Genomic DNA, 16453 nt, shown 5'->3' on the forward strand with positions numbered 1-16453 from the left:
ACAATATATATCATGTTCACACTGAGAAACCTTTTTTTTGTTGTTGCAAATAATCATTAACTTCGAATTTAATGGCAGCAACACATTTAAAAAAAAAAGTTGTCACAGGGGAATTTTTACCACTGTGTTACATGGTCTTTCCTTTTAACAACACTCAGTAAAGGTTTGGTAACTGAGGAGACACATTTTTGAAGTGGAATTATTTCCCATTCTTGCTTGATGTACAGCTTAAATTGTTTAACAGTCCGGGGTCTCCGTTGGGCTATTTTAGGCTTCATATTGCACCACATATTTTCAATGGGAGACAGGTCTGGACTACAGGCAGGCCAGTTTAGTACCCGCACTCTTTTACTATGAAGCCAGGCTGTTGTAACATGTGGCTTGGCATGGTCTTGCTGAAATAAGCAGGGGCCTCCCTGATAACGATGCTTGGAGGTCAACATATGTTGCTCCAAAACCTGTATGTTTCCATCCATCCAATTTCTACCGCTTATTACCTTTCAGCATTAATGGTGCCTTCACAGATGTGTAAGTTACCCATACCTTGGGCACTAATACACCCCCATACCATCACAGATGCAGGCTTTTCAACTTTGCGCCTATAACAATCCGTATAGTTCTTCTCCTCTTAATCCTGGAGGACACAACGTCCACAGTTTCCAAAAACAATTTGAAATGTGGACTACTCAGACCACAGAACCCTTTTACACTTTGCATCAGTCCATCTTAGATGAGATCGGGCCCAGCGAAGCAGCGCCGTTTTTGGGTATTGTTGATGAATGGCTTTGGCTTTCCATAGTAGAGTTTTAACTTGCACTTACAGATGTAGTCACCAACTGTAGTTACTGACAGTGGTTTTCTAAACTGTTCCTGAGCCCATGTGGTGATATCCTTTACACACTGATGTCACTTTTTGATACAGTACCGCCTGACGGATCAAAAGTCACAGGCATTGCCGCTTACGTGCAGTGATTTCTCCAAATTCTCTGAACCTTTTAATGATATTATGGACTGTAGATGGCAAAATCCCTAAATTCCTAGCAATAGCTGGTTAAGAAATGTTGTTATTAAACAATTTGCCCAGCTATTTGTTGAGAAAGTGGTGACCCTTGGCCCGTCCTTGTTTGTGAATGACCGAGCATTTCATAGAAGCTGCTTTCACACCCAATCATGGCACCCACCTGTTCCCAATTAGCCTTTTCACCAGTGGGATATTCCAAATAGGTGTTTGATGAGCATTCCTCAACTTTCTCAGTCTTTTTGCCACTTGTGCCAGCTTTTTCGAAACATTTTGCAGGCATCAAATTCCAATTTAGTTAATATTTGAAAAAACGTACACGGTTTTCTAGTTCGAATGTTAAGTAGCTTGTCTTTGCAGTCTATTCAATTGAATATAAGTTGAAAAGGATTTGCAAATCATTGTATTTTCGTTTTATTTACCATTTTTACACAACGTGCCCACTTCACTGGTTTTGGGTTTTGTACACAATTATTTTGTCAAACGGTGCGTCGTGGAAGACGCAGGAGATTGTTGTAATTCTATGGCTGCAGATGAACGAGTTAGCACCGTGAAGTAAAAAGGGGTATTTATTGATTAAAGAAGCTAAAACAAAAGGCGAGAGCAGAAGGGAAGTGTTCTTAACGGCCAGACTATGACAGACACAAAACAAAATAGGAGCCTACTGGATCACAGCTTGAAAAAAAGATTGTCTGTAGTCACCAATGAACAGATAAAGGCAGCATCCACAATGTCTCGCCAACCAAGGCAGAAAAAAAGCATCAACTTAAATAGTCTTAATTGCAAACAGAAAACAGGTGAGGGGAAATGCTCTGGGACAGAAGTGACACCAACAAAACCAGAAGAGCCGCCCAAAATAAAAGCAGAGGACAGGAACTAACACAAAACACCGGAGAAGACTGACAAAACCCAACATAATGTCACAGCTTGGTGTAACCAGCCATGACATATCATACATATATACATACATATGCACACACATTGGTAAATACACGCTAACATTGGTACCGACCCTCGCACATACGTACACTTCTACACAAACATTCACAGTACAAACATACATACACCCATACTGAACTTATACATTCGCTGTAAAAACATACATATACACATACATGTACATATACATTCACTGTACAATCATACACATACATGTACATATACATTCACTGTACATACATACATATACACATACATGTACATATACATTCACTGTACATACATACATATACACATACATGAACATATACATTCACTGTACAAACATATATATACACATACATGTGCATATACATTCACTGTACATACATACTGTACATATACACATAATGTACATATACATTCACTCTACATACATACATATACACAGACCTGCACATATGAATTCGCTGTACATACATACATATACACATACATGTACATATACATTAACTGTACATCCATACATATACACATACATGTACATATACATTAAATGTACATCCTTACATATACACATACTGTACATATACATTTACTGTACAAACATACATATACACATACATGTACATATACATTCACTCTACAAACATACACATACATTTACATATACATTCACTATACAAATATACATATACACATACATGTAAATATAAATTCACTGTACAAACATACATATACACAGATATGTACATATACAAGTACACATACATACATACACTCATGCATATAATCACCTTTCATCAAACATATATTAACGTTGTTCCCCTGGCCGAGTCATACCAAAGACTATAAAAATGGGACCCATTACCACTCTGCTTGGCACTCAGCATCAAGGGTTGGAATTGGGGGTTAAATCACCAAAAATGATTCCCGGTTGCACCCACCGCTGTTTCTCACTGCTCTCCTCACCTCCCAGCGGGTGATCAAGGGTGGAAGGCAAAATGCAGAGAATAATTCCGCCACACTTAGTGTGTGTGTGACAATCATTGATACTTTAACTATAGGGGAAACTGTGTAAGACACGTCACACTGACTAAACTTAACCTATTTTTACTATAACAATCTACAAGGTTAATACAGTCCGCTCTTATTTCTACCCTTTCGTTTATTTGCTTTATTTATAGACAGAAACTTGTTCAATCATTTCTTAATTGGTTTTAAAAACACACAATTTTGTTTTTTTCAGATTTAAGTACAAGTTGTATTGAAAAAAGAGTTCTTTGAATGGTTGCCGTAGTATCATGCCACAATTTAGCATTGAAACTATTGCTGCCCTCAGCACCTCTGGCTGCTGCCCATCAATCACTGCTATTGATCACTTCTATTGATCCTTTCAATTAATTCCTCGTAAAAGTGATTTGTGGAGCAGTTCACGGTTTGATTGAACACTTCTTGTCTCGTCTGTGGCTTGTTTTTTCCCCCCACCTCACGTTTCTCTGGTCGGTCCTCCAGGTTCCGAGGAGGCCTGGATGTCGCTCACGGGCAGACGGGGAGTGAGTCGATCTACACCACCTTCCACAACAAGGAGATTATGTTCCACGTGTCCACCAAGCTGCCTTACACAGAGGGGGACTCCCAGCAGGTATTTTTTATTATCATTATTACTATTATTATTATCATTAATATTATTTTTATTATTACTATTATTATGATTGTGTGAAGTGAAGGGAAGTTTATATAGCGCTTTTCTCTAGTGATTCAAAGCGCTTTACATAGTTTTCATTATTATTGCCATTTTTATTATTATTATTATTAAAATTATTATCATTATTATTAATATAAACATTATTATTATTGTGCAAAATAACGTTTATTTATATAGTGTTTTTCTCTAGTGACACCAAGGGCTTAACATACTTATCATTATTATTATAATTATTGCTATTACTATTAATATTTTTTCTCAGTATCATTATAAGCGGTAGAAATGGATGGATTATTATTATTATTATTAAAATTATTGTCATAATAATAATAATAATAATTATTATTATGTGAAGTGAAGATTATTTTATATAGCGCTTTTCTCTACTGACTCAAAGCGCTTACATAGTGATCATTATTATTATTAATTATATATTAATTAATTATTATCAATAATGATAATATTATTAACAATATAAATTATTATAACATTACAATTATATGAAGTGAAGTTTATTCATTAAGTACTTTTCTCTCGTGACTCAAAGCACTTAAATACTTATCATTATTATTACCATTATTATTATTATTATTACCCTTATTATTATTATTACCCTCCATCCATCCATGTTCTACTGCTTATTCCCTTTGGCTCGCGGGGGGCGCTGGTGCCTATCTCAGCTACAATCGGGCAGAAGGTGTTGTACACCCTGGACAAGTCGCCACCTCATCGCAGGACTATTATTATTACTATTACTATTATTATGTGAAGTGAAGTTCATGGTGGAAGAGGGGTTAGTGCGTCTGCCTCACAATACGAAGGTCCTGAGTAGTCCTGGGTTCGATCCCAGGCTCGGGATCTTTCTGTGTGGAGTTTGCATGTCCTCCCCGTGACTGCGTGGGTTCCCTCCGGGTACTCCGGCTTCCTCCCACTTCCAAAGACATGCACCTGGGGATAGGTTGATTGGCAACACTAAATTGGCCCTAGTGTGTGAATGTGAGTGTGAATGTTGTCTGTCTATCTGTGTTGGCCCTGCGATGAGGTGGCGACTTGCCCTGGGTGTACCCCGCCTTCCGCCCGATTGTAGCCAAGATAGGCGCAAGCGCCCCCCGCGACCTCAAAGGGAATAAGCGGTAGGAAATGGATGGATGGATGGATGGCTGTGAAGTGAAGTGAAATTTATACAGCGCTTTTCTCTGGTGATTCAAAGCGCTTTACTTAGTTATAATTATTATTACCTTTATTATTACCATTATTATTATCATTATTATTTCTAATGTTATTATCATTATTATTATTATTACTATCATTATTATGTAAAGTGAAGTTTATTTATATAGCGCTTTTCTCTTTATTAATATTATTACCATTGTTATTATTATTATTAAAAGTATTATCATTATTAATATTATTATCATTATTATTACTTTTACTATGATTTTGTTAAGTGAAGTTTATTTATATAGCGCTTTTCTCTAGTGACTCAAGGCGGTTTACATAGTTATTATTTTTACCATTATTATTATTAATAATATTAATAATAATAATAATATCATCATCATAATTATTTCTATTACTATGAATGTTATTATCATTATTAGTGTCATTATTAATTATAATATTATTATTATTAACATGAATATTATTATTATTATCTCCATGATTATTTACTAGTATTTTTATTATTACAGACCCACTCGGCCCGTGTGAAGTTGTTCCCCCTACCTTATCCACATCTCCCCAAACTTGTCCCAATTGTTTGTGTTACATTTGTGCTGAGAAAATCTCAGTTTGTGACTAAACGTATTCCATTTGTTTGTGCTGCAGAATAGCTTTGTCTGTTATAGTTTTGTTACGTTGTGTGTTATTAATGCGTCGTTAACGTGTTATTATGTGCTGCAAAATGTTTTTTTCTTGAATATTTTTTCTATCATTAAGGTTTTATGATTGGTAAGTATCCCCCCACCTTGTCTAAGGCATCGTTGACATTGGAGGTAATTTTCCATCGTGTCGCCCGTATAAGACCTGTATCGAACCTTTTCAGTCCGTGTGAACAGTGCGACTACGGATATTTGTCTGAGCACGCTGCCAGCGGAGGTGCCGGGAGCTCCAGCTTCAGAGGAAATGTGGGTTCAAATCTTTGCCGTGAAACCAATATCATCAAAAATGGTGTACGACCTCTTTAAAGGTTGTAAACAATTAGAAATATCAAGTAGCTAAAATGTGCCATGTGGATTTGTATTTTTTTATGTATGGCTTATGACTAGGGAAGGTTGTTTGCATTGGGTCGTATAGGTAAATGCTGCACATTACCCCATTCTGTGCAAAATAAAGGTTGTTGACCTGAATTACTCTGCTTGTTCACTAGATGGCGACATGATAGCAGTATCAAAAATGCAATCTTCCTGTGGGTAAGATGCCTTATTATAAATTCATGACCTCTCGCGGGCCCAATTTGAAGAAGAGAGACATTTTTTGTACTCCACATAATTATCAATGTTGAAAAAAGGTTTTCCATCCATCCATATCCTACAACTTGTCCCTTTTGGGGTCGCGGGGGGTGCTGTAGCCTATCTCAGCTTGAGTTTTCAAAATAAAACGCCCTAGCTGTAGTTAGTGCACTTACGGTATTTTGACGTTGTCATCCAGCTGCAGAGAAAAAGGCACATAGGCAACGACATCATCGCTATCGTGTTCCAGGATGCCAACACGCCCTTTGTCCCCGACATGATCCAGTCCAACTTCTTGCACGCCTACGTGGTGGTGCAGCTGGACAAGGCATGCACGGACTATGTCGCTTATAAGGTTTGTGTCCGGCGAACATGAGATTTTTCCCCAAATTCGCCATTTGAGCTTCGCCTCCTCCGTTGGCAGGTATCTGTGACAGCCCGGGACGACGTGCCCTTCTTCGGGCCGGCCCTGCCTGACCCGGCTGTCTTCAAAAAGGTTAGTGACGGCGTGCGGAAAAAAATCCTTCAATTCGTCTTCTCTTTGCGACCCCGTGGGTGATCTGCAACCTCCTCAGGGCCCGGAGCTCCGGGAGTTCCTGTTCACCAAGCTCATCAATGCCGAGTACGCCTGCTACAAGGCGGAGAAGTTTGCCAAGCTGGAGGTGAGGAAAGGGTTCCGTTATAACGTTACTATGACGGCAACTTTTTAACCCGGAACAAACTACACTGACATCTTGCTTTTTGCACTCCTCGCTTTTAGTAGGATTTGTTTTTTGACCAAAGTTTTCGCCTAAGTGTGTTTTTACCACATTTTGGGCTATTTTGGTCTGGGTTTTTGCACAGCTAAGGATTACGCTGAACAAAGTCGTCGGTTAGTCTGTGTTTAATTTTGTAAACAAAACAAACGAAAAATCCCACCTCTATGCAATCTATAAAATAGCATGTTGAGCGTGATCTACTAATCCAGTCCAATCCACTTTATTTATATAGCACATTTAAACAACAAGAACGTTTCCAAAGTGCTGCACAGCCATGTTAAAAACAATATTAAAAACAATGTCATGCTCCACAATGACTGAATAAAAAAATAAAATAAATAAATACAAAATAATAATAAAAATATAAAAACAATATAAAAACAATATAAAAATAAATATGATTAAAAACAGTATCAAAGGGTAAAATCAATTAAAACAGTAAAATGGACTGCATGTGCAATAGAAAAATAGACTGCATGTGCAATTGAAAAATGGTGCAGACCACCGTATTTAAATGAGGATTGTGCGTGTACTATATGGGGCATCACCATGGAAAGACTAATTTACTGCACATTCATGTCATCATGCTACATGTGACATTTTGTTATGTTTTCAAACAAGCATGAGACAGTTTTTTTTTTTTATCGCTAAAGGTGCTTGCTCAATACGCAAAAATGACGTTTTTATAAGAAGACGTAAATATTTTTGATAATATATACTCCATGCGGAAAAAAACCCCGACGTCATTAAAAAATACTAAAAGACACCAAAACATATTTAAATGAGGATTTTTTGTGTACTATAAAGGGTGTCATCATGGAAACACTCATTTACTGCACACATCATGTTATCATGTTCCTACATGTGAAGTTTTGTTATGTTTTCAAAAAAGCATGACACAGTTTTTTTAATTGCTGAAGGTGCATACTCAATATACGCATTTTTTTTAAGAAGAAATAAATATTTTAATAATATATATTCCATGCGAAAAAAACGGACATCATTAAAAATACTTAAAGACAACAAAACGTATTTAAATGAGGATTTTTTTGTGTACTATTAAGAGTGTCACCATTGAAACACTCCTTTACTGCACATTCAAGTTATGCTCCTAAATGTGCCGTTTTGTAATGTTTTCAAAAAAGCAGGGGACTGTTTTTTTTATCGCTAAAGGTGCATGTTCAATACGCAAAAATTACGTTTTTATAATTAGAAATAAATATTTTGATAATATATACTGTACTCCATGCGAAAAAAGACGGATGTAATTAAAAAATACTAAAAGACACCATAAAGTATTTAAATGAGGATTTTTTTGGTGTACTATAAAAGTGTCACCATGGAAACACTAATTTACCGCACACATCATGTTATCATGCTCCTACATGGGACGTTTTGTTACGTTTTCAAAAAAGCAGGAGACAGTTTTTTTTTAACTCGTTGAAGGTGCATGCTCAAAATACGCGACTTTTTTTAAGAAGAAATAAATATTTTGATTATATATATTCTATGCGGAAAAAAAACTGACGTCATTAAAAATACTAAAAGACGCCAACACGTATTTTAATGAGGATTTTTTGTATACTATAAAGGGTGTCACCATGGAAATCCTCATTTACTGCACATCCATAATTCTCCGACATGTGACGTTTTGTTACGTTTTCAAAAAAGCAGGAGACAGTTTTTTTAATCGCTGAAGGTGCATGCTCATTATATGCACAAATATTTTTTTAAGAAGAAAGAGATATTTTAATTATATATATTCTATGCAAAAAAAAACGGATGTCATCAAACATACTTAAAGACACCAAAACGTATTTAAATGAGGATTTTCTGTGTACTATCTAGGGTGTCACCATGGAAACACTCATTTACTGCACATTCATGTTATCATGCTCCAACATGTGATGTTTTGTCACGTTTTCAAAAAAGCAGGAGACAGTTTTTTTGTTTTTAATCGCTAAAGGTGCATGCTCAACACGCAAAAAATTTTGTTTTTTAAGAACAAATAAATACTTTAATAATATATATTCCATGCGAAAAAAATCGAAATCTTCAAAAATACTAAAAGACGCCAAAACGTATTTAAATTAAGATTTGTTTGTGTACTGTACGGGGCGTCACCATGGAGACACTCATGTACTGCACATTCATGTTATAATTCTCCGACATGTGACGTTTAGTTACGTTTTCAAAAAAGCAGGGGGGGGGGGTTAGGGTTTGCTGCTAGCGGGGTGTATAAAATAGTCAGGAATTGTCATGGATGCAAAGGATTCTGGGTATTTGTTGTGTTGCGTTTATGTTGTGTTACTGGGAGGATGTCCTCCCGAAATGTGTTTGTCAATCTTGTTTGGTGTGGCTTCACAGAGTGGCGCATATTACTAAGAGTGTTAAAATTGTTTATATCACAACCATCAGTGTACTCTGTGTCACCCAGTATGCCTTGCAGTCGTGTGCGTGTTGCTGCGGAAGCCACACACAACATGATGCTGGACTGACAAGCAGATCGTACATGCTGTAGAGGGCGACAAAGTCAATGACTTCATAACACGCCCTAATACTTATTATCTGGGTAAATGCCGGTAGTCATTCTAGAGAATAATAGCATCTCCTATTGACTTTTTCGCTTTGTGACACGGGTCTTGAATGGCTCTTTGAATGGCAAAGGATACCGATCCCAGAACCATGTATGTCAAATATTTCCGGATGATTCAACCGCCACCCGCCCGAATCTAATTAAAATCTATTTTTTCGTCATGCCACCCGCCCGACCTGCGGTTTATCCGCGGACTCTGCGGATGAGACTGCACACCGCACATCTCTAATGTACATGTATATCTGTATACATATAAGAGAATGGTTTCCAATCGAGAATGGATCCTGAATCAATAACCCCCAAGAATAAAAAGATCCACAGCCCTAATGAATGGCACTTCCGGCTTCAGGAGCGCACCCGCTCAGCCCTGCTGGAGACCCTGTACGAGGAGCTGCATGTCAACAGCCAGTCCATGATGGGTCTGGGCGGAGACGAGGACAAGCTGGAGAACGGCGGCGGAGGAGGCGGAGGCTTCTTTGAGTCCTTCAAGGTAGGACCGGGCCGATAAGGCATGACCTCATTTGCATGGGAGAATGAGCTTCCCCCTTGTCTCCTGCGGGGCTGGGGGATTCTGGGTATTGGTTCCCGAGAAAGCCGATGTAGAAAATGGGTTTGGTATCTCAAAGGAGCAGGCCTGTAGCGCTTGATTTCCTCGCTTGGCTTGTGACAGACGTTTTTTTTTTTTCTGATGTGGCAAGGCGAGCCGGAGAGGCACTCTGACTGTGCGCGCTTCGTCAATGACCACTGGGGTCCGCTGGAGCGCGGCCAAGCTGTGATGGTGTATGCCTGATGAGCACTTGAATGGCTGCTAGTCTGGGGGCTGATGATGCATGTTGCATGTTCTCCTCTCACGTGTTTGTCTGCTGCCCTCCACTGCAAATGTCTCTCTTGCTTTTCCACACATCTGTGGAACATAATACACTCAACCCATTTTCAGCTCCTAAACAAACAGATGAATCAGTCGCAATGTGGAGGATTTTTTACTTCCTGTTCACCAGGGGTCCCCAAACTACGGCCCTCATGCCAAATCTGTCCGCACTCGAATTGTTGATGTAGACCAGTGTTTATCAAACACTGTGCCGTGTGCCGCGGGATACAGTCTGGTGTGCCGTGGGAGATTATCTATTTTCCCCTATTTGGGTTAAAAATATTTATTAGCAAGCCAGTAATTATAGTCGATAACAATACATACATACAAACATACATATATACATACAAACACAAACATATATACATTCAAACACATATATACATACATACATACAAACATACATACATACATACAAACACATACATGTATACATACAAACATACATATATACATACAAACAAACAAACACATACATATATACATACAAACAAACACATACATATATACATACAGACACATACATATATAAAGAAACATACATAAATACATACAAAAATAAAAACGCATACATAATATATACATACAAACACATACATACAAACCCCGTTTCCATATGAGTTGGGAAATTGTGTTGGATGTAAATATAAACGGAAAATAATGATTTGCAAATCCTTTTCAACTCATATTCAATTAAATCCACTACAAAGACAAGATATTTGATGTTCAGACTCATAAACTTAAATTTTTTTTGCAAATGATAATTAACTTAGAATTTCATGGCTGCAACACGTTCCAAAGTAGTTGGGAAAAGGGTATGTTCACCACTGTTACATCACCTTTTCTTTTAACAACACTCAATAAACGTTTTGGAACTGAGGAAACTAATTGCTGAAGCTTTGAAAGTGGAATTCTTTCCCATTCTTGTTTTATGTAGAGCTTCAGTCGTTCAACAGTCCGGGGTCGCCGCTGTCGTATTTTACGCCTTATAATGCGCCACACATTTTCAATGGGAGACAGGTCTGGACTGCAGGCGGGCCAGGAAAGTACCCGCACTCTTTTTTTATGAAGCCACGGTGTTGTAACACGTGGCTTGGCATTGTTTTGCTGAAATAAGCAGGGGCGTCCATGATAACGTTGCTTAGATGACAACATATGTTGCTCCAAAGCCTGTATGGACCTTTCAGCATTAATGGTGCCTTCACAAATGTGTAAGTTAGATGATGGCTTTTGAACTTTGCACCTATAGCAATCCGAATGGTTAGTTTCCTCTTTGTTCTGGAGGACACAACGTCCTCTGTTTCCAAATATAATTTGAAATGTGAACTCGTCAGACCACAGAACACCTTTCCACTTTGCATCAGTCCATCTTAGGTGAGCTCGGGCCCAGGATATTGTTGATAAATGGGTTTGGCTTTGCATGGTAGAGTTTTAACTTGCACTTACAGATGTAGCGACCAACTGTAGTTACTGACAGTGGTTGTATGAAGTGTTCCTGAGCCCATGTGGTGATATCCCTCACACACTGATGTCGGTTTTTTATGCAGTACCACCTGAGGGATCAAAGTTCCATAATATCATTTCTTACATGCAGTGATTTCTCCAGATTCTCTGAACCTTTTGATGATTTTACGGACCGTAGATGGTAAAATCCTTAAATTCCTTGCAATAGCTCGTTGAAGAATGTTGTTCTTAAACTGTTCGACAATTTGCTTACAAAGTGTTGACCCTCACCCCCTCCTTGTTTGTGAATTACTTAGCATTTCATGGAAGCTGCTTTTATACCCAATGATGGCACCCACCTGTTCCCAAATAGCCTGCACACCTGTGGGATGTTCCAAATAATTGTTTGATGAGTATGCCTCAAATTTATCAGTATTTATTGCCACCTTTCCCAACTTCTTTGTCACGTGTTGCTGGCATCAAATTCTAAAGTTAATGATTATTTGCAAAAAAAAAAAATGTTTTTCAGTTTGAACATCAAATATGTTGTCTTTGTAGCATATTCAACTGAATATGGGTTGAAAATGATTTGCAAATCATTGTATTCCGTTTATATTTATATTTAACACAATTTCCCAACTCATATGGAAACGGGGTTTGTACCTACATACATACAAACATACATACAAACACATACATATATACATACAAACACATACATACATACAAGCAAATAAATACATATATCCATACAGACAAATAGATAACCCAGCCCATGGCCAAGATTCTTTAAACCCACTGTGGCCCCCGAGTCAAAAAGCCTGGGGACCTCTGCTCTGGACATCTAACCATCCATTTTCTTTACCCCTCCTTCTCTTTCGGGTCAAAGAGCTGGAACCTATCCCAGCTGACTTTGTCCACTGGTCACGTCCACACTCACTTACGAGTCTACTTGTTGTCGCCTCACATTTTGAATTGGGGAAGGAAGAAGGAGCACAGAGAGATTTAACAACCTTTTATTTCAAAATGTGGAAACTCTTTATTGTTTAACTAGTTGGAAACAGTTCAGGAAAAGCTTATGTTTCTGTTCCATTTGGAGCAAGAATGTTTAGGTGACTTTAGTGAGGAAGTAACCCCCTTTAGGTATGGTATGAAATGTAGATGACATACTCTGACCTCATTAATGGATGAAAAATAACCCAGAGGTCTGTCAGAGAGACATCATCTGCATATGGTCTAATATTTTCACACCAGCGCCGTTTTCCTGTAGCCCTGCACTGCTCTCTAGTGGTAGTTCATAGACTGCACATCAAGGCAAGGTTTATTACCAGGGGTGTCCAAACTTTTCCACACTGAAAAATTAAAGCATGCAGCAGCCGTTTTCATATTTATCATTTTCAAAACCAATACAAAATATATATTGTAACCTTTAGGGCTTGCCTTAATGTTGCTTAATTTTAACGCTCCGAGGACCCAAAAGGGTCTCAGTCATTAAAGTTTTAAAATTAGGTCATATATTAATGTATTTTATTTTCTTTACCACTGTATACATATATATATATATATATATATATATATATATATATATATATATATATATATATATATATATAATAAAATGATTTGCAAATCCTTTTCAACCCATATTCAATAGAATGCACTACAAATACAAGATTTTTAATGTTCAAACTCATAAACTTTTTTTTTTTGCAAATAATAATTAACTTAGAATTTCATGGCTGCAACACGTGCCAAAGTAGTTGGGAAAGGGCATGTTCACCACTGTTACATCACTTTTTCTTTTAACAACACTCAATAAACGTTTGGGAACTGAGGAAACTAATTATTGAAGCTTTGAAAGGTGAATTCTTTCCCATTCTTGATTTATGCAGAGCTTCTGTCGTTCAACGGTCTCCGCTGTCATATTTTACGGTTCATAATGCGCCACACATTTTCGATGGGAGACAGGTCTAGACTGCAACCGGGCCAGGAAAGTACCCGCACACTTTTTTTACGAAGCTGTGCTGTTGTAACACGTGCTGAATGTGGCTTGGCATTGTCTTGCTGAAATAAGCATGGACGTCCATGAAAAAGACGACGCTTAGATGGCAGCATATGTTGTTCCATAACCTGTATGTACCTTTCAACATTAAAGGTGCCTTCACAGATGTGTAAGTTACTCATGCCTTGGGCACTAATGCACCCCCATACCATCACAGATGCTGGCTTTTGAACTTTGCGTTGATAACAGTCTGGATGGTTCGCTTCACCTTTGGTCCAGATGACACAATGTCGAATATTCCCCAAAACAATTTGAAATGTGGACTCATCAGACCACAGAACACTTTTCCACATTGCATAAGTCTATATTAGATGATCTCGGGCCCAGAGAAGCCGGCGGTGTTTCTGGATGTTGTTGATAAATGGCTTTCGCTCTGCATAGTAGAGTTTTAACTTGCACTTACATATGTAGCGACAAACTGTATTTAGCGGCAGTGGTTTTCTGAAGTGTTCCTGAGCCCATGTGGTGATATCCTTTAGAGATTGATGTCGGTTTTTGATACAGTGCCGTCTGAGGGGATTGAAGGTCACGCTCATTCAATGTTGGTTTCCGGCTATGCCGCTTACTTGGAGTGATTTCTCCAGATTCTCTGAACCTTATGATGATATTATGGACCGTAGATATTGAAATCCCTAAATTTCTTGCAATTGCACTTTGAGAAACGTTGTTCTTAAACTGTTTGACTATTTGCTCACGCAGTTGTGGACAAAGGGGTGTACCTCGCCCCATCCTTTCTTGTGAAAGACTGAGCAGGTTTTGGGAAGCTGTTTTTATACCCAATCCTGGCACCCACCTGTTCCCAATTAGCCTGCACACCTGTGGGATGTTACAAATAAGTGTTTGATGCGCATTCCTCAACTTTATCAGTATTTATTGCCACCTTTCCCAACTTTTTTGTCACGTGTAGCTGGCATCACATTCTAAAGTTAATAATTATTTGCAAAAAATAATGTTTATCAGTTTGAACATCAAATAATGTATGTTGTCTTTGTAGCATATTCAACAGAATATGGGTTGAAAAGGACTTGCAAATCATTCTATTCCGTTTATATGTACATCCAACACAATTCCCCAACTCATATGGAAACGGGGTTTGTACTTGTGATTTCCTGCGGGCCGGATTTGGAACGCTGCAGCCCGCGGGCTGTAGTTTGAGGACCCCTGATATAGATGACCTATATCTGCTCCATACATTCACTTATTTGTATATGACTTTATTAAATGTTAGGGTAGAATTTTATTCGACAAAACAAGTTTTCTTTTAAGTAATAATGAAATTGATCAGAGCTGGTTATCTACGTTATGAAGGAATGTAGTTCATCATAGAACTTGCATCCAATGTTATTGATTTTGAATCAAGAATTATTTTGAATCTGGACTCGATCCTGAATAGTATCATAACTCCCAAAAATCGAATCGTGTGGTTTGCTTGACTGTTTGATTGATTAAAACTTTTATTAATAGGTTGCACAGTTCAGTACATGTTGCGTACAATTGTAACACCTGAATAGGTTTTTCAGCTTGTTTTAATCGGGGTCCACGTTAATCAATTCATGGTGCCCAGAGATTGCCAGCCCTTGAAGAAACGTAACATCTGGGGTGTGGCCTGTTGACTTCTGAGGCGTCAGACAAACCTTTTGGAAGAAAAAGAGCCCCCCGTAAAAAGTCATACTAGTGACTTTGTAGATTCCCGCCAGTGACGCTGTCCTCATCTCTTTCTGTAGCGGGTCATCCGCAGCAGAAGCCAGTCGATGGACGCTATGGGCCTCAGTAGCAAGAAGTCGCACACGGTCTCCACTAGTCACAGCGGGAGCTTTACCCACAATCCGCCCGACAGCCCCAAAACAGCCGGCATTGTAAGTAGCAGCACGTGTGAGCCAGCGCAGGATGCAGCATATGTCTCTCATCCTTCTCACTTCCTCTCTTTGCCACCTTCATTGCAAAAGAAGTCGAGTCAGTCAGTTATTTAGCCGTGTTAGTTGGACTACCCAGACTCCCTTGCTCCTCCGTCTGCTGACTGTTGTGCATGTGCTGCTGTATAATGTTCAGTATCTCACACAACCCAGTGCACTTCCCCTTTAAAGAATACTCACTTTTGCTGTCATGGAGATTATCTTCAGATGGTCTTTGACTTGAAAGACCAAAATCTAATGTCTACTTTGGAGGACGCTGGTTCTCGGGATTATATACAAAAGAATAATAATAGTAAACCTAGCAGGCACAATACATTGATTCAACGTTGATTATACTCGTATTTCCTCAAAAACAGACTTCTAAACATCCATCCATCCATCCATCCATCCATCCATTCATCTATCCATCTTCTTCCGCTTATCCGAGGTCAGGTCTTGGGGGCAACAGAAAAAGCAGGGAAGCCCAGACTTCCCTCTCCCCAGCCACTTCGTGTAGCTCTTCCCGGGGGATCCCGAGGCATTCCCAAGCCAACCGGGTGACATAGTCTTCCCAACATGTCCTGGGTCTTCCCCGTGGCCTACTACCGGTTGGACGTGCCCTAAACATCACCCTTGGGAGGCGTTCGGGTGGCATCCTGACCAGATGCCCGAACCACCTCATCTGGCTCCTCTTGTGACCATAGGTAAGGATGGGAACATAGATTGACCGGTAAATTGAG

General features: G+C 38.7%; 1 protein-coding gene across 7 annotated transcripts in view; it reads left to right on the forward strand.

Moving 5' to 3' along the window:
- LOC133541975 (rap1 GTPase-activating protein 1-like) overlaps positions 1 to 16453 on the forward strand; it is a 397810-nt gene that overhangs the window by 319676 nt on the left and 61681 nt on the right. For 6 of the 7 annotated variants that reach the window (XM_061885745.1, XM_061885754.1, XM_061885771.1 and 3 more), the window contains 6 exons: positions 3452 to 3581; positions 6294 to 6449; positions 6519 to 6590; positions 6670 to 6756; positions 9798 to 9938; positions 15546 to 15677. In XM_061885745.1, coding sequence (XP_061741729.1) covers positions 3452 to 3581; positions 6294 to 6449; positions 6519 to 6590; positions 6670 to 6756; positions 9798 to 9938; positions 15546 to 15677 — 718 coding nt within the window. The remainder of the gene's footprint in view (positions 1 to 3451; positions 3582 to 6293; positions 6450 to 6518; positions 6591 to 6669; positions 6757 to 9797; positions 9939 to 15545; positions 15678 to 16453) is intronic. The other variant, XM_061885762.1, reaches the window with a different exon arrangement.

The sequence above is a fragment of the Nerophis ophidion genome, linkage group LG02 (genome assembly GCF_033978795.1).
Source record: "Nerophis ophidion isolate RoL-2023_Sa linkage group LG02, RoL_Noph_v1.0, whole genome shotgun sequence".
Lineage (NCBI taxonomy): Eukaryota > Metazoa > Chordata > Actinopteri > Syngnathiformes > Syngnathidae > Nerophis > Nerophis ophidion.